Below are 20,497 nucleotides of genomic sequence, written 5' to 3'. Positions count from 1 at the left end.
GCCCCGCCCCGCCCACCCGGCAGAGCCGCGGCCGAGGAGCCCAGTTTCCGAGGAACTTTTCGCGGGCGCCGGGCGGCCACCGAGGTAGTGCGGGAACTCGCGGAGCGGCGGCGACAGCAGGCCGGAACCGGCGGAGGCAGCGCTCGCTGCGATAGTCCGTGCGCGGCGGCGGCGGGTGCGGAGGGCCGCCCGGAGGAGGCGACTGCGCCATGGACGAGCCGACCTTCTGCGAGGCGGCCTTGGAGCAGGCTCTGGGCGAGCCCTGCGAGCTGGACGCGGCGCTGCTGACTGACATCGAAGGTGCGTCAGGGCTGCTGAGCTTCGCGCGAGTCGGGCGCGCAGGCGGCGCTCCTGTTTTGTCTCCCCGGCCTGCGCGGGGCGTGGGTGCGGTGCTGGCTGTGCCGTGTGCGCGGGGTTTACCGCGTCTTTGGGCTTCGTGCCGAGGGCCCGGTTGTCCGGTCCACGCGGAGCCTCTCCGCGCCCGCCTTGGCGTCTGGGGCCGCACCGCGCCGGGTCCCTTGGGGGCTAGGGACCTGGTACGTGCGCCTCCGGACGCCCCGGGCCCCGCACCGAGCGACCAGTGAGTCCTCGGCCCCGTGGAGGCAACGGGTAGAGCTTGGGACCTGGGCGTCGCCGAGGCCGGCCCCAGCTGCAGCCGTGACGTCAGCACGGGGTTATTCACGGTCATTCCCTCCGGCCGGAGAGTTCAGCTCGACTCAGGACTTCCTGCGCAGGCGCGCGGCACTTCCGCGCGCCCCGCCCCCATCCCTCCCCTCCGCACGCCCACCCCAGGGGCCAGCTCCCCTAGTCTGAACCCGGCGTCGCTTCGGCACACGTTTATTGAGCATCTACTGAAAACCAGGCGCCGTCCTAGACCCTGGAGGTTCTCGGAGGTTCTCAGATCTGGAAAACAGGTCTCGAAGCCATTCAGATCATACCAACGAGGAAGGGGAAGACCTAAAAGTGCATCTGCCAAAAAACATGAGGCAGAAGGAAACAGGAAAAGGAAATTGACATCTATGCTAACTTCCCTGATGAAAAGGCTTTCGTGTTTTCTCCTCCTTTTTGGGGAGCACAAAAATCCCCAAGGAAACCCGCCAGTGGATATGTAGTTGCACCTTGGTGTGGGGCAGTGGTGGGGCTCCTCTGGGTAGAGCCGTGGCGCGAGACTGCTCTGAGCCGACTTTTGAGCCGAGATATGAGAGTCAGCTCTGATGTTTTCCCAGCCAAGGGCACAGCAAAGGCAAACCAGAGTGTGAGGACTTAGAGGAATACACAGGCGGTGGGGCGAGGAAGGTAGGCAAAAGGGGAATCCCTTGTGGGCAAGGGAAAGGAATGGAGTGGAGCAGTGGCCCTGCTTACTTAACACTTTTTCAAGTATCACTCTGGCTGTTACACAGAAGGGAGTGGGGACGTGGGTGCAGCTGTTGCTCCACTTTGTAGACCACAAACTGAAGCTGATTGCTCTCCCTAATCACTCTGCAGTTTGAGCAACATTGCTAAGCTGCTCTTGGTTGATAGGGAAGCCAAGAGCACAGGACTTAAACCTCCCACAGCCTGGATGGACATGTCTTGGGGTTAGCAAAACAGACACGGCTAAGCCACCCACTCCTGCCCTAATGCAGCCTTGAAGATCAGCCCAGTTGGCTGCCGGCGTGGGGCCTCACCAGCTGGCCTTCCCCCAGGGCCAAGCTAGGGTAGTGGAGGGCCTGAGAGGAGAGATCCTGATGGTGGGGCTTTCCGAAACAGCCTTCCCCATCACTGCATCCTGGAGTGACAAACCCCAAACCCAAGATCCCGGGGAGATCCAAGCCTGACTCAGTGACCACCTCCATAAATCCTGGGCCCAGTGGGTGCCACAAGGCAAGGACCTGGGCTGTGGAGTCAGGACCCTACTCACGCCCTCCTGCCCAAGCCCTCCCACCCTCTGAGTGTCATTTCCCCCTCTGGCTGCTAATGCTTCCCATCCCAGGAGGTAGGATAATCAAATCAGAGTAGGTATGTCAGGACCACAGGTCTGGCACAGACCTTTCCCACTGAAACATCTCCCAAGAGCCCAAAGGCCAGATTTGAGTAGCTATTAGGGGTGGAGACAATTGGAGATCAGACTAGGCCCCAGCTCTCATCTGGTAGAGAAAGGGGGCAGTTGATGCCTCTTGCTAGGGTGGGCATGAACTTTCTGTTCTTTCTCCAGTTACACAGCTAGTCTTCGCATTGCAGAAAAATTAGCTTAGGTGAACAAAGAGAAGAAAATAAAATCTTTCTTAAAGTCACCTACCCAGAGATATGCCCTGTTAATTTATGTGGGGGTTATTTCTTGTGTGTGTGTACGTACATATGTTTTTGGAATGGATACACATTTGTCATTCACTTTTTAAAAACTTTAAGATATAACTTGGCTACCATAAGATTTACCTATTTTAAGGGTACAGTTCAATGAATTTTTAATAAATTTACCAGGTTATGTGATCATCACCCCAGTAAGATCCTCAGGGCTGTTGACAGCTGCTCCCAGCCAACCCCTTGCCCCAGGCAACCACTGATCTAGGCTTTTATAAATCAGAGTATCGCCTACTGGCTCATAGCAGACTAACGGGCTTTATTGCTTGGCAGCAGGCAAACCACAATTAGGTTTCCTGGTTTGTTTACCTGGTTCCCCAGGGATGCACATCTAGGTTGTTTTATTTTCATAAGTTGTGCTGCAATGGACACCCCACGACCAGTCTTTGCCTGGATGAATACTTGTTAGTTCCATAGTCTGAGGCCCTTGGAGCTGGGCAGGCTCGAGAAGGTCTAGAGAGAAAAGACTTGTGGGTGGGGAGAGCACCTGAAGGTGTCCAGGTCTCCTGAGAGGAACAAGGTTTGAGAGGTGGGCCAGGACAGCCTCCAGTGCCAGAATGGGGAGCTGGACTGGATCCTGGAGGTAGTGGGGAGTCTTGGGTCAGAGGAGGGCAATGCAACACTTGGGTGTCAGAATTTCCCTCTTGGTAGCTGGGGTGGAGGATCATAGCATGACTAGGAGCACTAATTGAGCACTTACTGTATGCCAGGCACTGTGCTGACCACTGAGTCCCTGACAATCCCAAGTGATAGCCTTATGATCTTCACTTTACAGATGAGTGCCTTGGGTCACAGAGAGGTTAAATGACTTATTCAAGGTCATACAGCCAGAACATGACAAGAGTCAGGATTCAAACCCAGGTTGTGGGCTTCAGAGCCCATGCTTTTAACCCTGGGCTCCTGAGAGAGGCATAGGTGTGGTGAGAAATAAAGCAGGGAACCCAGGGGGCTGCTCCCTGTGAAGCTCTGGGGGCCTGGAGTGGGTCATGGAGCGCATCAGAAGCCATGCGGCCATCTCCCCTTCCCAGCCCAGAGCAGCCTTTGAATCATGAGACTGAGGACTGGCACTAGGGAGCCTGCCAAGGGCTTTGAGCCCCACCCAGCCCTGCCGCCTGCCTTGGCCAGCCCCCTGTCATGTGCCCAGGTTTTAGGGTGGATCTGCCACCTCGAGTCCTTGGATCTGTGGGTGAAGGCACTTCCCTGGCTGCGGTGCACCCTGACTGCCATGAGTTCCGTCTTCTCCAGGAGCCTCCTTTTGCTCCTCTGTGCTCTGGGGTCCTGTGGCTGTGGCGGAAAGAACAGGAGAGCAGTCCTGTGTGCGTGCTGGGGGTTATTGTTAAGCCTCTGGCTGTCTTCACTTTCTCCTGATTTAGTTAAGCAGATCTTGCATGTGGCTCCAAGTGCAGAATAGGCAAATGGGAGCTGAAGTTCTGGTGGGGGATCCCCACATCACAAGGGCATGGCTGGGCTGGGGGGCCCCTGGGGTCTCACCTACCCTTCCCTTCTCTGCCCCACCCCACCTGGACAGTGCTTTCCTGGCCCTCTTCTGGCCCTGGGTCCCTCCCAAGGTACCTACGTCACCTACAGTGGTCCTTGCCTCCCAGGCTCCAGCCCAGGTGTCTGGCTGTTTTCTGGTTCAGCACTGGGGGAGAGAACACATTGGGGGCCACTCTGCCACCCAGTGCCTCTCTCCGTGGTATCTCGGGTCCTGTTCTCTCCCTGGTGCCACCAAGCACAGACCCTCTTTAGAAAACACAGCTTGAGGCTGCTTACTGCCCAGCTTCCAGTCGTGGCATGTGACTCCTCAGTTCCCAAACCGCCGTGCCTCCCCAGTGCTCTGAGTTCCCTTTTCTTAGCGTGGCATTCAAGACTTGCCAGGTTTGCCAAACCAGCCCCTCCTGTGACATTTCTCATCCATCTAGGGCCCACCACATCAGGACCCAGACACACTGTGCTCCAAAATGGTGTCCTGCCCCCTCCCCACCATGCCCAGAGCCCCTCGGGTAGAGCCTGAGAGAGGCTGCTCCTATCAGACATGGTCCCTCCCTTTCCTGCCCCTTGGTATTCAGCCTGCCTGACAGGAAGCAGAAAGACCTCCCAGTGTGGGCATGCATCGCTTTTTTCCCTGGGGAAGCACCTGCCCTCTCTGAACTGCGAGGGCCTACCCTGGAAAGCAGGAGATGGAGACTGTAAGACTGGCTACCCTTGAGCCCCTGGGGGCTCCAGCCCTCATGCCTCCAAGGGCCAGAGTTAGAGGGAAGGACAGAAATGTGCTGGGAGTGGGTCCAGGGAGGCAGGCATGCAGGTGGCTGGGAGTTACCTCCTGCCTGATGGATGGTCACTTCACCAGATGCAAGCATCTTGAGTGACCTGGTTAGTACCAGGCAGGGGTCACCACCAGGCAGAGGTCTGGGATCTGGACTTTGTCCCACCAACAGGTACAGCCCAGGTGGGAATGGCTGCACTGGCTAGAGGAAGTACCTCTGGGCTTGTCTCCTGCCAGCCACAGGCCCTGTGGATGTGCCCTTTGACCCCAGAACTTGACTGGGACTGTACACCTGTGAGACCCATGTCCCAGGAGGCCCCATAGAGGGGGTTGTGTCAGGGAAGGAGAGAGCCTTTAGAAACGGGCTTGGGGCTGCCTGGGAAGCCGGGGGTCTTTGAGGCTGGCACTGGGTGTGTGGTTTCCCTGTGGGCTTTGGGACTTGGTGGGAAGTGAGGCAGGGCTGGGGGTCCATCCCACCTGGGGGAATTTGTGACCTGGAGAGACCCACCTGACCTGGAGCCCTGCTCAAGCTTCCCCCATCACATGATCCCCCAGCTATGTCCCAGTGAGCCTGTCCCTTCCCAGCTCCAGGGTTCCATTTTCCCTGCAGCTGGAAGGCTGAGCACAGAGTCTTCAAATTCACCCCTGTTGGGTGACTATGGACAAGTGGCTAACTCACTGACCTTTAGGTTCTCATCAGTGTCCTGGGAATTCTAGTGGAACCAGCTTCTTGGAATTGTGGGCATCTGATGAACTTATTTAGGTCAAGGGCTTAAGCAGTACACGGCACATAGTAGGCTCTCAACTAGGGCCCGTTAGTATTATCATCATCAGTTAGAGTGCTTAACCAAGACCTGGCACCTAATATGTTTATTAAATAAGTGCTGGCAGCAATTATCCAAGAAGCCTGTGTTAGAAGTTTCTATGGATGGTGGTTCCAAGTTCTGAGCATCAGGCATTTGGTGGTTCTGGGTCTCTGCATGGGCAACAAGGTGGGGCTGGGTAAGGCCACTGGGGAGCCCCCACCTCACCCCTTGGGAGGGAGCACCCTGTCCTAAGCCACCATTAAAGACAAAGAGACAAGCTGGTAGGAACCTTAGAAATGCTGTTGACACCTCCTCACCCAGTGTACAGATGAGGAATGGAGGCCTGGAGACACCTGCCTCATCACAGCCTCCTTCCTGCCCAGTCTGTGTGGCCCAGGCCCAGTGGCAAGCTGAGGAGCTGAAGAAACAGCAGACCCATGAGAAGGAACTGGGAAGCCAGGTCTAGCAGGGATTGCTTCCCAGGAGGGAGAGCCTGCTAGGAAATGCACTTTCTAGCTGGCAGAGGAGGGCCGGAATGAAGCAGGTGTCTCTGAGTCTCTGTCCACAGTTGATAGTTCACTGCATAAACACCTCAAGGAAGCCTTGGAAATGCAAATTAAAGCACTTTTGAGGTTCCCCTTACACAGTTCCAGGGACTCAACCAAAAGTAAATAAAAATGATAAAACTCAGTGCTGGTGATGTTAAGAGGAAATGGGACACATTGCAGGGGAGGCCATAAAGGCATTTATCTTTTCTAGAGGGCAGCCTGGCAGCTCTAACGGCATACTGCCTTTGAACCAACACACCCATTTCAGGTTTAAAACAGGTTTCAGGGGGATGTAGATGTATTGTAATTTATATATAAGAAATGTCACTACTATAAAAGCACTAAAGAAATAGCACTACTGTTAGACTAGGAACAGTTTCCCAGCAGCAGGGGACTATCCCCAAAATGCCACTGTATCAGGCCATTCTTCAGCTGCCAGATGGTAAGTGTGTGCCCTGAGCCCTCACCTGAGACAGGATGTCGGAACTGGTGCTGACCAGCATCTTGTTTAATAGCCATTTTACAGGTCATGTTCAGGGTCACTTGGTCTGAGTAATTGGGAGCCAGCTTGTGGAATGGCATAGATTAGTGAGGATCTGAAAAAGTGACATCAGACAAATTTTGAAAGAAGAGTGGGAGGAGTTTGTCAGGTGAATGGAGGATAGTGAGAAGGGCATTCCTGGCAGAAGAAACAGCCTAGCAAATGCATGGCGGCATTAAATAGTGTGATACATTCAGAAAGTGGACAGGGAAAGAGGTGTGGTGAAAGCTGAGCAGTGGGACTCAGATTGCTGGAGATCACAGTAGGTGGTGGCTGGCACTACAAACATCCGCCGACCCTGGTGCTTAGCCCTGTGCTGAGGGGTGCTGGGGCCCCAGAGCTGGTTCAGGCCTTGGCCCTGCCCTGAGGGGCTCTCAGCCAAGGCTTGGCCTCTGAGGGTGGTCAGGAGGGCCTCTGAGAAGAGGCAGGGCCAGAGCTGATCCTGAAAGAGCTTTGTGCTGCCTCCTCTCTTTAATTCTGAACGTACTTCCTGACCTGACAGGAAGTGCTGACAACAAGTTGAGGCAGAGCCAGGCTGGAGCTCAGGGCTGCTTCTGTCCTTGGCAGGCTTGGGCTTACGAGTGTGAACTCTGGGGTTGGCAGACCTGGGTTTGAGTCCCAGATTCTCTGCTTGGGAGCTGTGGGACCTTGGGCCTGGGGCCTCCCTCTGAGCCTTATTTTCCTTGTATACTTAGTGGTCCGAAGCCCAGGTTCATCTGGGGCTCCACCCATGGGTCCAACCCATTCCAGAAAGAGCTGGCCCATACTTGTGCCCCCGGCAGCCTATAGCACATGAAGTGCAGCCTGCGCCCCTGTTACATACATGACCAGCTGGGAACACATGCACCTGCTGACCCAAGTCCTCAGGTGGATCAAGGAGGCGCTGGTGGGAGCAGCAGGGATGGCAGGCAGGCAGGGAGTAGCCATGGCTCCCTAGAGTGCTGGGTGAGCTCCCTGTCTCCAGTCTGTGCCTTTCATTAAGCAGGCAGAGGCAGAACACTCGGGTCCCAGGAGCCATGTCCCATGTTCTCCTGTGTGGTGGGGCTGCTATATATTGTTTACCATTCTTCACAATTGTGCAACCTTTGTGATCTGCATTGCATGGGACAGTTGGCAGATCCCTTTCCTCCCCAGTCCTTGGCTCAGGTGACAGACAAACCTGGACTGGCATCACATCTCCTTGGCTACCTCGCTGACCTCCATCCCCCTTTTGCTGCCACTGCTCCAGCCACACTGACCTCTGTGCTGTCTTGATATCACACCAAGCTTCCTCTCACTTCAAGGCCTTTGCGCTGGCTATTCCTTCTGCTCTCATTTCATTCAGTCCCCTAATGAGATGCCACTTTCTGAGAGAGGCCTGCCTGACCAGCTCATCTGCAGTGGCCCTCACGATGTTATTCTGCCTCAGTTTCCTCATGGTGCTCACCACCACCTGTACTCACATTCCTCCATGACACAGCCTTTGTGCTGTGTCCCTGTACCCCAGTGCCTGGCACAGGCCTGACACACAGTAGACACTTAGGAAAGTGTGGTAGATATTGTCAGGAACAGATCTGGACTTCTTGCCCAGGCCATGTGGGGGAGGTGGTAAGCACCCTACCTACCCTGGAGAAATGCAAGCAGAGTTTATCAGGGGCAAAGCCTCCTGCGGGTTGGATGGGCTGGGGGCTTCTGTCACGGTCAGAGCTGGGCTCCTTCAGGTGCGTGGCATGGGCCCTCGTAGGATTTCCATCAGGGCCTCACAGGATAAACAGGCCAATGAATAAAAGGGTGCCCTACATCTGTCTTCAGAGAGAGGCCTGAAGGTAGAGCTAGGGAGGACAGGAGGGGAGTTTCAGGTTTCCTGTTGGGTCCTGATGGAATCAGGGCCAGAGAGGAGGGAGGAGAGGAAAAAGGAAGAATATGGACTCCACTCGGGAAGATGAGGTGGGGAGAGTTTGCACCTCTCATCCCTGTGCTCAGGGAGTGCACCTGTGCCTTCCCTTCCGAGGGAGCCCAGTACTCAGAGAGGGGGCATGACCTGCCTGTGATTATACAACAAGTGAGGGCAGAGGGAAGGTGGCCCCCTTGGCTGCAAACCTGGGTTGGGAGGGGGCTGTGGGCTTGCTCGCAAATTTCCACCCCTGGTCTCTGCCCTGGTACCAGACCTCTGCAGAAAGTGGCTCCAGGGGAGAGTGAGATATGGTGCTGGTCAGGCTGTGAGTTCAGGGGATGGTTGGCCCTTCCTTATGCCACCAGGAGCCTCATGGCACCCGAGCCCCTTGCTGCATCTTGGCTTAGCCTGTGACCTCTGCCAAGGCCAGTCCTCTGGAAGCCTTTCCTGACTCCGGCTACACACAGAGGGTCAGCGAGTGACTATCTTCTCCCTCTTACCTGCTCAGACTGGTTAGGTTGGGGCAGAGTACAAAGAGGTGAGAAATTGAAAACAAAAAGAGGCAAGAAAATGTGGGGAGTGAAGGAAGGCAGTAACAGGAGGGGGCCCAGGTGACATTGTAGGCTGACTGGCCCTGGCCCTGCAAGGTCTCAGGTGAGTATCAGGTACTGGGAAACACAGTAAGAAAGAACAGCCCGGAGCGGCTGCTTTTGAACTGTGTGCCTGGAATTCAGGCCTTGGGTCTTCTGTCCTAAGCTACCTGGGTGAGGTCGGGGCCTTTCCATCAGCAAGGGTTCACTTTGTATTCTGGGGCCTGGTGGAGAGTGGGAGCACCCCAGGCTGAGGAGGGGCGGGGGTAGTGCTAGAACAGAATTCTCTTGTCTTTGGCTCCTCCTAAAAGGCTGTGGGAAGAAGGCTTGGGAAAAGGGGATCTGGGATGTGGGAGGGGACTAGGTCAGTCCGCTGGTTTAGGCTGAGAGAGCGGGGGAGCGATGGAGCCAGAACTCCGGCTCCCCTTCTGCGTCTGCTCAGGGGCTGTGCTGCCTGTCCAGGATCCGGCAGCCCTCCAGGGCTGCAGGAGGCTGGGAGTGGGAGAGGGGCGGGCCTTGCTGGTGGTCTGCTTGGCCAAAATGGCCCAAGCTGGCAACTGGGCTGCTGGCCAGGCTCTGTTCACCTGTCTTGAATTTTGACCTTACACAGGAGGGAAGGTAGGCCTAGGTGCCTCCTCGAAGACCCCAGAGTCTGTCACCCTGGGGCTGACACCCCTGCCTCCTCACCAGCTGGCCCCGGGCATGGGTTGCCTGAGTGAGTTCGGCATCTCCTGGTGACTGCCACGGGGCTGTGAGAGTTTGGGGCACAGGGCAGACTTAACCGACCCCCTAGCCCTGTCCCAGACCCAGGCCCCTTTGCAAAGGGGCATCTGCGCTGGGAGTCAGGAGACAGGGATTACCTGGATGTGTAATTTGGGGTAGGGATTTCTCTTGTCCATTCTGAGCTTCAGTTTCTCGCCAGTGACCTGTTACCAGGGGCCATGGGGTAGGTGTGGGCATGCTGCTGGGGCACACCCACCACCAGGCAGCCCTTAGCTTTAATTAAGCCCTTCTTGGTACTGAGCACTGCACCCTTTATCTCCTTTACTTCGCCCATCCGTGCCAGGAAATATGATTGTCCCATTTTCTAGAGGAGTAAACCGAGACTTGGAGCGTTGGAGGCCGGATCTGGTGTCAGCCAGCCAGTGATTTCGCATACAGAGCTCCGGGGCGTTGGGGCTTCCCCGCCCAGGCTTTCCCCGTCCCGCGCCCACTCCGCGGCACTTCTCGGAGGTGGTCACGGAGCTGGGAGAGCTGGTGGGGCGGGGACACGGGTGACCGCCAGTAACCCCAGCGGACGTCGGCGCCGAGCGGGTTCAGAGCCGGCGCCCGCGAGTAACCCCGGCCCCATTCAGCGCCGTGGGGTGAAACCAGAGCTGAGCCGTCGTCGGGGGAGGGGCGGCGGCTGGGCGGTGCCTAGTGTGGCGGAGGTGCGGCTGCTGATTGGCCGCGCGCGCTCACCCCATGCCTGGCCCGCGACCCCGGGGGGAGGGGCGGGGGCGCGGCCGCCGGGGCGGGGCGGGGCGGGGCGCTCCGCGGGCTTTAAAGCGCGGAGAAACGCGGCCAGGTACAGTCGGCGTGGTGCGGGGACGGGCTGGCCAGTCGCCTGGGTGCCCCGAGGGGGCGGCGGGCGCAGGCCGCGGAGCCATGGAATGCACGTTCGAAGGTACCTTTGGAGGACCCCTTCCTCTTTTTTACAGAGCCTCCATCTCCGCTTCGGGGTCGCTATTCCTGTTTCCTCGGAGCAGGCAGTAGATGTGTGCTGTGGCTGTGGCAGCTCCCCAGCGGAGGGGTACCATCCCCAGCTCTCATGGGCATTAGCGGACCACTCCCCCAACCTAATTAGTTACCCCTATCACAACGCTTGCAGTGAGAGGGTGGCCTTCCCACATCCTCTGCTCACCCGATGCAGCCCAGGGGGAAGAAGCAAGGAGGCAGGCCAGTTGCTCTTGTTTTTTCCAGGGGCCCCCGTTTGTGGGGGCATCTTGGGCTCCCAAGACAGCCAGTGGAGCCCTGGACTGTTCAAATCCAGGATCCTAGTCCTGGTTTCAACGTTTTTTCTTTCCAGGTCTCAGTTTCCCCATCAAAGGGGCTCATGAGCAGGGCGAGAGGACTGGGAGGTCCTGCAAGTGCCTTTCTGACCTGTGTAAACCTGGAGGGCCCACAGAGCCTTTCTATATGGGAACCCAGGAGGCTGAGCGGGGCACCCCACTGTGTACTGTCTGGAGGCCATAGGGAGGTTCCCTCCTGCAGTAACTTTTCTGCCCGGGCACCTGTCCATAGGAGGGAGTCGGACACTGTTAAGTCCTCTCATGCAACTAGCCCTGCCGGGCAAAGTCTTGTCAAAAAAGGACCGATGTTTAGTGTACTGATGAGGTAACTGTCCCGCAAGAGGCCCCACCTCGGGTCGGTGGTGGGCAGGGCCAGAAGCTCAGGCAGGAGATCTTGGGGACCCAGGGTTGTGCTCAAGGGTCCTACAGAGCACTTTGACCAAGTGGGTGGCTTTTCCCAGTGGAGTAAAGGGCCCCAGGCTGACACAGCTAGGCTGCTTGTCACCAGCTGGGGGAGAGGGTCTTTGGCCAGGCTGGGTCTGCGGCAGGGAGTGTGTTCCAGTCTGTAATGAGGAGGAAGGAGTCAGACAGCATTCAATTCACTTTTACAGAGGGGGAACCGAAGCCCTGAATGGCCAGGTCTGAGGTTACTTGGCTGCACGCAGAGTCGGGGCATGCCCAGAACACGCAGAGACACACTGGCTGGCACACGTGTGGCCAGCAGCTGGCTCTGCCTTAAGCCTCAGTCTGTTCTACAGAGGAATGGGCTGGCGATGGCGGCTCTAAGTCAGCAGTCTTGGGCCCGAGCCCCCGTTCTGTCTCTGCCTGGGTGTGGGGCAAGATAATGGGCCTCCTGGAGCCTTGGCCCAGCAAAGCACTGACCTTGTCCAGTTGCAAGGCCTGTGTGATACAGGTGCAGCACCAGGCATTGCTCCAGATGGCACAGGGGCCCAAGAAAGGCTGCGTGTCTGCGAGCACAGGCTTATGTGGGTGGCTTTCTGTTGCTGTGGCATTGCCTGCGCACATACAGCAGTGTGAACAGGGGGCGTGTAAGTGTGTGATGCCATGTGCAGGGGTTGGCTCCTGCCTCTGTCCTGCTGCCACTCACACAGCCTCTTCTTTCCCCAGACATGCTTCAGCTCATCAACAACCAAGACAGTGACTTCCCAGGCCTGTTTGACCCACCCTATGCTGGGGGCAGAGCAGCGGGCACAGACCCTGCCAGTCCTGATGCCAGCTCCCCAGGCAGCTTGTCCCCACCTCCTGCCACGATGAGCTCCCCACTCGAAGGCTTTCTGGGGAGTCCTAAGGCGATACCTCCACCCTTGTCCCCTCCCCAGCCCGCCCCCTCCCCACTGAAGATGTACCCATCTGTGCCCGCCTTCTCCCCGGGGCCTGGTATCAAGGAAGAGCCAGTGCCACTGACCATCCTGCAGCCCCCGGCCACACAACCCCTGCCGGGGGCCCTCCTGCCCCAGAGCTTTCCGGCACCGGCCCCACTGCAGTTCAGCTCTGCTCCCATGTTGGGCTATGCCAGCCCTGCTGGAGGCTTGTCCACAGGTAAGAGGCATGTGGAGGGAGGGGAGCAGCAGGAACGCAGGGAGAAGGGTCTGCTGCGGTGTTAGTGGAGGAATTGCAGGCTTTAGAAATCTGGTCGTTGTTCCTGAGACCCCCGTTTCAGGCAGTACTTGGGTTAGCATGATCAGGTTACACATTGCCTCCCACTGTGCCATTGCTTCCGTGTCAGGGCTGCCCTTCTAGAGATATTTGCATCAGAGCCCCAAGCAGAGGCCACCCAGCTAGGCCACAAGGGGTAAAATGACTTATCCAAGATGGCACAGTGATAAGAATCTGAGGGCAGGTTGAAAGTGAGTGAGGGCAGCCTGTGCCCACAGCCCCAGCCTTCCTCTCTGCAGGGACCCCTCCAGGGAGCACCCCGCAGCCGCTGCCTGGCCTGCCACTGGCTTCCCTTCCGGGGGTCCCGCCCGTCTCTTTGCACACCCAAGTCCAGAGTGTGGCCCCTGGAACAACCACTGTGACCTCACAGATCCAGCAGGTCCCGGTGAGGGGGTCTGGCCAGGCGTTGGGGGGGTGGCATCCCTGGCCCAGACCACCAGCTCATCGCTGAGACCTCTCCCACTGCCAGGTTCTGCTGCAGCCCCACTTCATCAAGGCAGACTCAGTGCTCCTGGCAACCATGAAAGCAGACACAGGAGCTGCCATGCAGGCGGCAGGTGTCAGTTCCATGGCCCCTGGCACAGCTGTGCAGACAGGACCCTTGCAGGTAGGTGGCATGGGTATGGAGGAAGGGCATGGGGCCTGCACACATGAATGCCTGCCTGGTAACCGGTGCCTGGCCCTGCAGGCCCTAGTGAGTGGTGGAACCATCCTGGCGACAGTGCCACTGGTAGTGGATGCTGACAAGCTTCCCATCAACCGGCTGGCAGCTGGCGGTAAGGTGCTGGGCTCATCCCAGAGCCGTGGTGAGAAGCGCACAGCCCACAATGCCATTGAGAAACGCTACCGCTCCTCCATCAATGACAAGATCGTCGAGCTCAAGGACCTGGTGGTGGGCACTGAGGCAAAGGTGCGGGCAATGGCCTGCAGAGGCATGGACCAAGGCAGCCCTGGGGAAAGGAGGCAGCTGGAAGGAAGAGACGGATCGGGCCTGAGTCTGGACAGTCGGGCCATGGGCTGCGGCCTCCTTGGTCCTGGCTGTTCATACAGATAAACCTGTGGGCCCTCTGTGTGCCAGGCACTGGGCATACAGCCGTGAGCAGACACAAAAATCCTGCTGTTGAGAAACTAAGGTTCTGGTTGAGGGGGGAGCAATAAACAGGATAAGTATGTGTTAAAGCAGCCAGACAGGGTAGTGCTGTGGGGGGCAGTAAAGCAGGAAGAGGGGTGATAAGAGCTGTAAATCTGGAACAGGTAGGCAGGCAAGTCCTCCCAAAGGATGTATCAGCAAAGACCTGAAAGAGGTAAGGGAGTGTGAGGCATGAGGACAGTAATAATAACAGCAGTTGGCCAGACACTGTTGTAGGCATTTTATATACCAGTCCTTACACCCATCTTGGGAGTTAGATTCTACAAGTTAGTTCCTCTACAAGGAACACCTCACACAGAGGAACAGCAAGTACCAGGCCCTGAGGCAGCCTGTTTCAAAGCAGTCCGGCCCCCCTTGCTTCAGCGCCCACTTGCCGAGCCTCACAGGCCCTTGTGCTATCTCCCTCCTGCCCCCTGCAGCTGAATAAATCTGCTGTCTTGCGCAAGGCCATCGATTACATCCGCTTCCTACAGCTGAGCAACCAGAAACTCAAGCAGGAGAACCTGAGTCTGCGCACTGCTGCCCACGAAAGCAGTGCGTCCTGGCCTCCCTGCCCCTGGCTCTGGCCTGGCCTCCAGCCTTGCCCTGCTCTTCATTCTGGCCCCACCTGGGCTCACCTTAAGTCCTGACCTAACCCTTAGTTTCTCCTTTGGCTATAACCAGGTCCCCAGGAGCTGGGCCAACTCCCAGTGCCCCTCCTCCCAGGGCCCCAACTGATTAGGGGTATGGTGTCTAGCCTTCACCCCCAGCCCTGCTTTGTTCTGGCCTGCAGAATCATTGAAGGAGCTCGTGTCAGCCTGTGGCAATGGAGGAAACACAGATGTGCCCATGGGAAGCACGAAGCCCGAGGTGGTGGACACACTGAGCCCACCGCCCTCGGACGCAGGCTCACCCTCCCAGAGCAGTCCCTTGTCCCTTGGCGGCAGGAGTGGTGGCAGTGGCAGTGACTCGGAGCCTGACAGCCCAGTCTTTGAGGACAGCCAGGTTGGGCCCTGCCATATGGCCTCTACCTGTCTCCCAGTGATAGCCTCTGAACGCCAGGACTGGGTCACAAATAGATCCCTAATGTATCCCACCTCCCATTTTATAGACAGAAAAACTGAGGCTGGAGCCATGTGGGGCCGCTAGTAAGGCTGGTTGGGTGCCCATCCACCCTTCCCTGAGCAATGCGCTCTGGGCCACTCCTGCTGTCCTCATCACCCTGCCATCCCCACCAGGTGAAGCTGACGTCCCCCCACAGCCGGGGCATGCTGGACCGCTCCCGCCTGGCCCTGTGCACTCTTGTCTTCCTCTGTCTCTCCTGCAATCCCTTGGCCTCCCTGCTGGGCAGTTGGGGTGCCCCTGGCCCCTCAGGTGCCACCAGCATCTACCATAGTCCTGGGCGCAACATGCTGGGCATGGAGGGGAGAGGTAAGACAGGCCAGCACGGGCTTCTTTGGGGGAGAGGTGGGAAGGGGAACTCAGGTGTAGGACATGGCCTGTGGGCTTGGGCTCAGGGCTTCCTGGGAGCTGTGTCCCCAGCCCATCTGTTTGTCCCCAGGTGGTCCTGGTTGGGCCCTGTGGCTGCTGCCCCCACTGGTCTGGCTGATGAATGGGCTGCTGGTGTTGGTCTCCTTGGCATTCCTCTTCGTCTATGGAGAGCCAGTCACACGGCCCCACTCAGGCCCTGCAGTGCACTTCTGGAGGCATCGCAAGCAGGCTGACCTGGACCTGGCCCGGGTAAGGGGCAGCCCCCGGGGAAAGGGGGGTGGGTGGGGGGAGTGCCCTGGTGGCCCCTGGGCAGGTGCTGGGCTCCCCTCCTCTTCCCTGCCTCATGGGCACTATGAATCTGCCCACCCTTATCTACCCCTCAGACTCCCACTGACTCCTGGGCGTCCAGCCCAGTGCTGCTGGGGGACGCTGAGGTCACAGTGGGGAGCCCGGGTTGGGGGGTTCTTCAGAGCTAGATGGGTGCTGTGGGCTCTGGAAGCTCTGACTCTGCTTTCCTCACCTGCAAACCCCTGTCCTCAGGGGGACTTTGCCCAGGCCACCCAGCAGCTGTGGCTGGCCCTGCGTGCACTGGGCCGGCCGCTGCCCACCTCCCATGTGGACCTGGCCTGTAGCCTGCTCTGGAACCTCATCCGCCACCTGCTGCAGCACCTCTGGGTGGGCTGCTGGCTGGCAGGCCGGGCGGGGGGTCTGCAGAGGGACTGTGCTCTGCAGGCGGACGCCCATGCCAGCGCCCGGGACGCGGCACTTGTCTACCACAAGCTGCACCAGCTGCACACCACGGGTACAGAGTGCGAAGCGCGGCCATGGGGCTCCTGCCATCTCTGCACATGCCCGAGCCTTACGCCTGCCTATCTTCCAGGGAAGTACACGGGCGGGCACCTCTCTGCTACCAACCTGGCACTGAGCGCCCTGAACCTGGCGGAATGTGCAGGAGATGCTGTATCTGTGGCGACACTGGCTGAGATCAATGTGGCTGCTGCGCTGAGGGTCAAGACCAGTCTCCCGAGGGCCTTGCATTTTCTGACAGTGAGTGTGTGTTGGGCTGGTGGGAATGGTGCTGGGGGCTTGTCTTTGTAGCTCTGACCCATATTCCCTGGGCAGGGAGCTGCACAAGATGAGGCAGTTGGTTATGGGTGGGCTCCAGGCCCTGCTGGGGTCTTGGTCTGAGCCCTGCCTGGTCCAGTGTGACAGCCCAGCTCCTCCCCTCACCCCCACAGCGCTTCTTTCTGAGTGGTGCCCGCCAGGCCTGCCTGGCACAGAGTGGTGCAGTGCCTCTTGCCATGCAATGGATCTGCCACCCTGTGGGCCACCGTTTCTTTGTGGATGGAGACTGGGCTGTGTGCAGTGCCCCACGGGAGAGCCTGTACAGCTTGGCCAGGAACCCAGGTGCTCTCTCACCCCTGTGTCTCACCCCTGTTCCCATCCCATCCTTTGTCCCCCATTTCCATTCCTCATCTTTGTTTCTGTCCTGTTCCTTGTCCCCTGAATCTCTGATGTCCCTGCCCATCCCGGCCTGTTGCTCCACCATCCACTGTTGCTCTGGGGCTGCGGGAACAAGCAGGCCCTGCTGGATCTCTGTCTCTTTGGGCTCTTCAGAAGTGAGCGGGGAGACGGGTTTGGGGGCAGGTGGTTGATCTGGGCAGCGATCCCAGGCAACCCCAGTGTGCTGCCAGGAGGTCAGGCAGGGAAGGGACAGAGCTGAGGAGGGCGTGTTACCGAGTAGATCGCACTATCCTAGGTCAGTTATCCCATCCAAGGGCAAGGGTGGAGGATTTGCCCACCAGCTTTCATCTGTCACAGAGCCTAACCCACCATGTGCCCAGGAAAGAGCCCTCAGTGTAGAGGGGTGAATATGGTGGGGGGCCTTCCCACCACCCCACACACCTACTCCTCCCCACAGTGGACCCCCTGGCCCAGGTGACTCAGCTCTTCCGTGAACATCTCTTGGAGCGAGCACTGAATTGTGTGGCCCAGCCCAGTCCCAGCCCTGGATCAGCTGATGGGGACAAGTGAGTGTCCCTGAGCTCCCACCAAGCAAGGACCTTCCATGGTGGAGTCTGGGAATGGCTATGTCCAGGGACCTGTGTAGGTGGCCAGCCAGGCTTCGTGCACCTACTCTGTGGCCTCAGGTGCATCTCAGTTCCTCTTGGGATCTCAGTTTCCCCACCAGCTTGGTAGGAGGAGACAGTGGCACTTCATAGAGCCAGGAGGCTGGGCTGTGCTCTGGTGGGGCGGTGAGGAGGGCCAGTGCCACCTGTCTTGACAGCCAGCCCTCTCCTGACACAGGGGCTTCTCAGATGCCCTGGGGTACCTGCAGCTGCTGAACAGCTGTTGTGAAGCCGCTGGGGCTCCTGCCTGCAGTTTCTCTGTCAGCTCCAGCTTGGCTGCTACCACTGGTGAGCTCCCAGGCCCCTGCCCTGTGACTCCCTGCTCAGTCCCAGCTCTGAATCAGCTCAGCTTCAGGTGCGGTGTCACTGCATCTCAGGGAGCCCCCCCCGCCCCATTCTCTGCAGGCACAGACCCTGTGGCCAAGTGGTGGGCCTCGCTGACGGCTGTGGTGATCCACTGGCTGCGGCGCGATGAGGAGGCTGCTGAGCGGCTCTACCCGCTGGTGGAGCACCTGCCGCGTGCATTGCAGGAGTCTGAGTGAGTTCAGGCCAGGTTCTCCTGGCCCCCAGCACCATGCAGCCTCCCAGCCTTTGTTCTGTGTGCTTGGGTCCCTTTCTTCCCCGGAAAGTCCGAGCCAGAGCGGCAGGGAGCTCAGTCACAGCCTGTGGCCTGGTCTGACCATCACTCCTCTGCCTTGGTTCCAACAGGAGACCCCTGCCTAGGGCAGCTCTGCACTCCTTCAAGGCTGCCCGCTCCCTGCTGGGCCGTGGGAAGGCAGAGTCTGGCTCGGCCAGCCTGGCCATCTGTGAGAAGGCCAGTGGGTACATGCAGGATAGCCTTGCCACGACACCAGCTGGCAGCTCCATTGACAAGGTAAGGGGTTGGGCCAGGGGCCTGGCAGGTCTGGGGAATCACAGCCTTTGCATTCCCTGGACATTCCCTCTTGGGCTACAGAAGACTGTCAGCTTAGCTGCACAGGACGGGGGGTCCAGCTGGCCTTGCTTTCTGGCTAAAGCTTGTATCCATGGGAGAGTGGCGCATCCCCTTTGGCCTCCGTTTCTGCACTGCCAGGAGGGGTGTGGTGAGCTGTGCGGCAGGGCCCTCTTTGGAGGTTGCTTCATGGCAGGTGGCAGGCGTGGGGGCCCAGAGAGGTGGGCGGTCCCGCGGTGCATTGCTGGTGCATTGCGCGTGTGAGGCAGGCGCAGTGCCTCGGCAGTGCAGCCCGGAGCTGGCCCTGGGCACTGCGGGCCCCCAACCTCCCCCTCTCCAGAGCTGGAGCCCCTGTGACCCTCACCGTGCCCTGCCCACCACCCCTAGGCCATGCAGCTTTTCCTGTGTGACCTGCTCCTTGTGGTGCGTACTAGCCTGTGGCGACAACAGCAACCTCCTGCACTGGCCCAGGCTTCCCAGGGCCTGGGTGGTGGGGCCCAGGCCTCTGCCCTTGAGCTGCATGGCTTCCAGCGGGACCTGAGTGGCCTGAGGCGTCTGGCACAGAACTTCCGGCCTGCCATGCGGAGGGTGAGTGCTCACGGGCCCCTTACCTCCCAGTGGGGACTTAAGGCAGAGGTGTGGGGGGAGAGTGGGGGATTTGGCCTGAGCCCCAACTCTTGCCCTTCTGCCCAGGTGTTTCTGCATGAGGCCACAGCCCGGCTGATGGCAGGGGCCAGCCCCACGCGGACACACCAGCTCCTGGACCGCAGTCTGAGGCGGAGGGCAGGCCCCTGTAGCAAGGGAGGTGAGAGGTGCAGTCCTGCAGGGGTATGGGGCTTTGGGCCCAGGCGGGAAGGGCCCGACAGGGTGTGATGGACGCTGTGTTTAAAAGAGACCAAGGGTCTTTGTGGTGGAGACCTGATGGAAACATCTAGTGGGGCCACTGCCATTTTGGATAGGGACTGTTGCACCTGCGTTCCTGAGTCTGGTCTGTGGGACAGGCTCTGGGGAGGCATCCAAGGCCCCACCTGTGTACCTGAGACTGCAGTAGGATCCTGCCCTGTGTGGCCCGCCCCTTACACCGCCCCTTCTGCGTAGGTGCGGCAGATCTGGAGCCGAGGCCCACCCGGCGGGAGCATGCAGAGGCCTTGCTCCTCGCCTCCTGCTACCTGCCACCTGGCTTCCTATCGGCACCAGGGCAGCGTGTAGGCATGCTGGCCGAGGCTGCGCGCACGCTCGAGAAGCTTGGCGATCGCCGACTGCTGCACGACTGCCAGCAGATGCTCATGCGCCTGGGCGGCGGGACCACAGTCACCTCCAGCTAAATCCCCGCCGGTGGCACCCACTTCAGCGCCCTTCCGCCTGAATGCGGTGCCAAAGCAGCCCTGGAGCCCGCAGTGTCCACGGTCCACCCACGGACTCCACTGACTCCACGGGGATGGGAGACCCTCTGGGGCTTTCGCCTCGTGACCTGGGAGGCTGCAGGGGGCGTGACCCCACCACCTCCACCTGCTCCCTAACCCTACTAGTGGCGGTCAGGATGGTGCTGGTCTCTGGTGGCCGATCAGGGGATTGCAGGGCCCGGGCTGGCTGGTGTCAGTCACCTCCTGGCTTGGCAGACACCCTGTCGCTTTTCTCTCCTGTATAGAGAGAGGTACAGTTCACTGTGCTGAAGGGGGCCGCATTGACTTTCCTGCCCAGCAAGGGGTCCTAGCTCCCTGGCACCTCTTCCTTTCCGGAGACCTGTGCATAAGTAGATCAGGGCGTGCCAGCGTCTTGGCCTGAGACCCAAGTGTTACTTTATTCTTCTGCAAACTTTATTTTCATAGGTTGATAAGTTTTGTACAGAGAATAAAAAAACAAAATTATTTATAATCTGGGTTTTGTTCTTTGGGGAGAGGGTGTGTGTTTCAGCTCTTGTGGGCCATTTCCCAGCACCCAGGCAGAGGCTCCCCACCCCCACCCACCACAAGGTGTGACATTTCCCTGATCCAGGGTTATGGAGGCCTGGCAGTAGGACCTACTCTGGTGATAGTATCCAGCTCACCTGAATCCCACTGGTCTCTGAGCAGCAGGGTTGGGCAGTATCAGCCCTTACACTTTAGGGTGGTTATGGCTTTAGTTG

General features: G+C 58.8%; 1 protein-coding gene across 8 annotated transcripts; it reads left to right on the top strand.

Annotated features, from left to right (window-relative positions):
- The first annotated feature begins 58 nt into the window (after positions 1-58).
- On the top strand, positions 59-20,247 carry SREBF1 (sterol regulatory element binding transcription factor 1). Of its 8 annotated transcripts, XM_017647158.3 has the most exons (20): positions 59-300; positions 10,532-10,630; positions 12,144-12,575; positions 12,932-13,077; positions 13,162-13,299; positions 13,381-13,602; positions 14,262-14,376; positions 14,615-14,826; positions 15,060-15,252; positions 15,383-15,561; positions 15,853-16,114; positions 16,193-16,359; positions 16,551-16,719; positions 17,234-17,342; positions 17,620-17,729; positions 17,847-17,979; positions 18,150-18,315; positions 18,760-18,960; positions 19,066-19,177; positions 19,471-20,247. In XM_017647158.3, exons 1-20 carry the CDS (start codon positions 210-212, stop codon positions 19,695-19,697), a joined length of 3,483 nt encoding a protein of 1,160 aa, XP_017502647.2. In that variant the 5' UTR covers positions 59-209; the 3' UTR covers positions 19,698-20,247. The 8 variants fall into 8 exon arrangements, with proteins under 8 accessions (XP_017502647.2, XP_017502641.2, XP_017502643.2 ...); XM_017647152.3 differs by lacking the exon at positions 10,532-10,630; XM_017647153.3 differs by lacking the exon at positions 59-300 and having other exon boundaries at positions 10,495-10,630.
- The last annotated feature ends 250 nt before the right edge of the window (positions 20,248-20,497 follow it).

The sequence above is a fragment of the Manis javanica genome, chromosome 4, assembly GCF_040802235.1.
Source record: "Manis javanica isolate MJ-LG chromosome 4, MJ_LKY, whole genome shotgun sequence".
Classification (NCBI taxonomy): domain Eukaryota; kingdom Metazoa; phylum Chordata; class Mammalia; order Pholidota; family Manidae; genus Manis; species Manis javanica.
Note: the sequence above shows the minus strand (reverse complement) of the source record. Positions and strands in the feature narration are given on the sequence as shown.

Coding starts and splice junctions, on each gene's coding strand:
- SREBF1 (XM_073234702.1), top strand. CDS start 210: ATGGACGAGCCGACCTTCTGCGAGGCGGCCTTGGAGCAGGCTCTGGGC. Junction 17,980..18,149: donor CGTGCATTGCAGGAGTCTGA/GTGAGTTCAGGC, acceptor TGGTTCCAACAG/GAGACCCCTGCCTAGGGCAG. Junction 19,178..19,470: donor AGGCCCCTGTAGCAAGGGAG/GTGAGAGGTGCA, acceptor CCTTCTGCGTAG/GTGCGGCAGATCTGGAGCCG.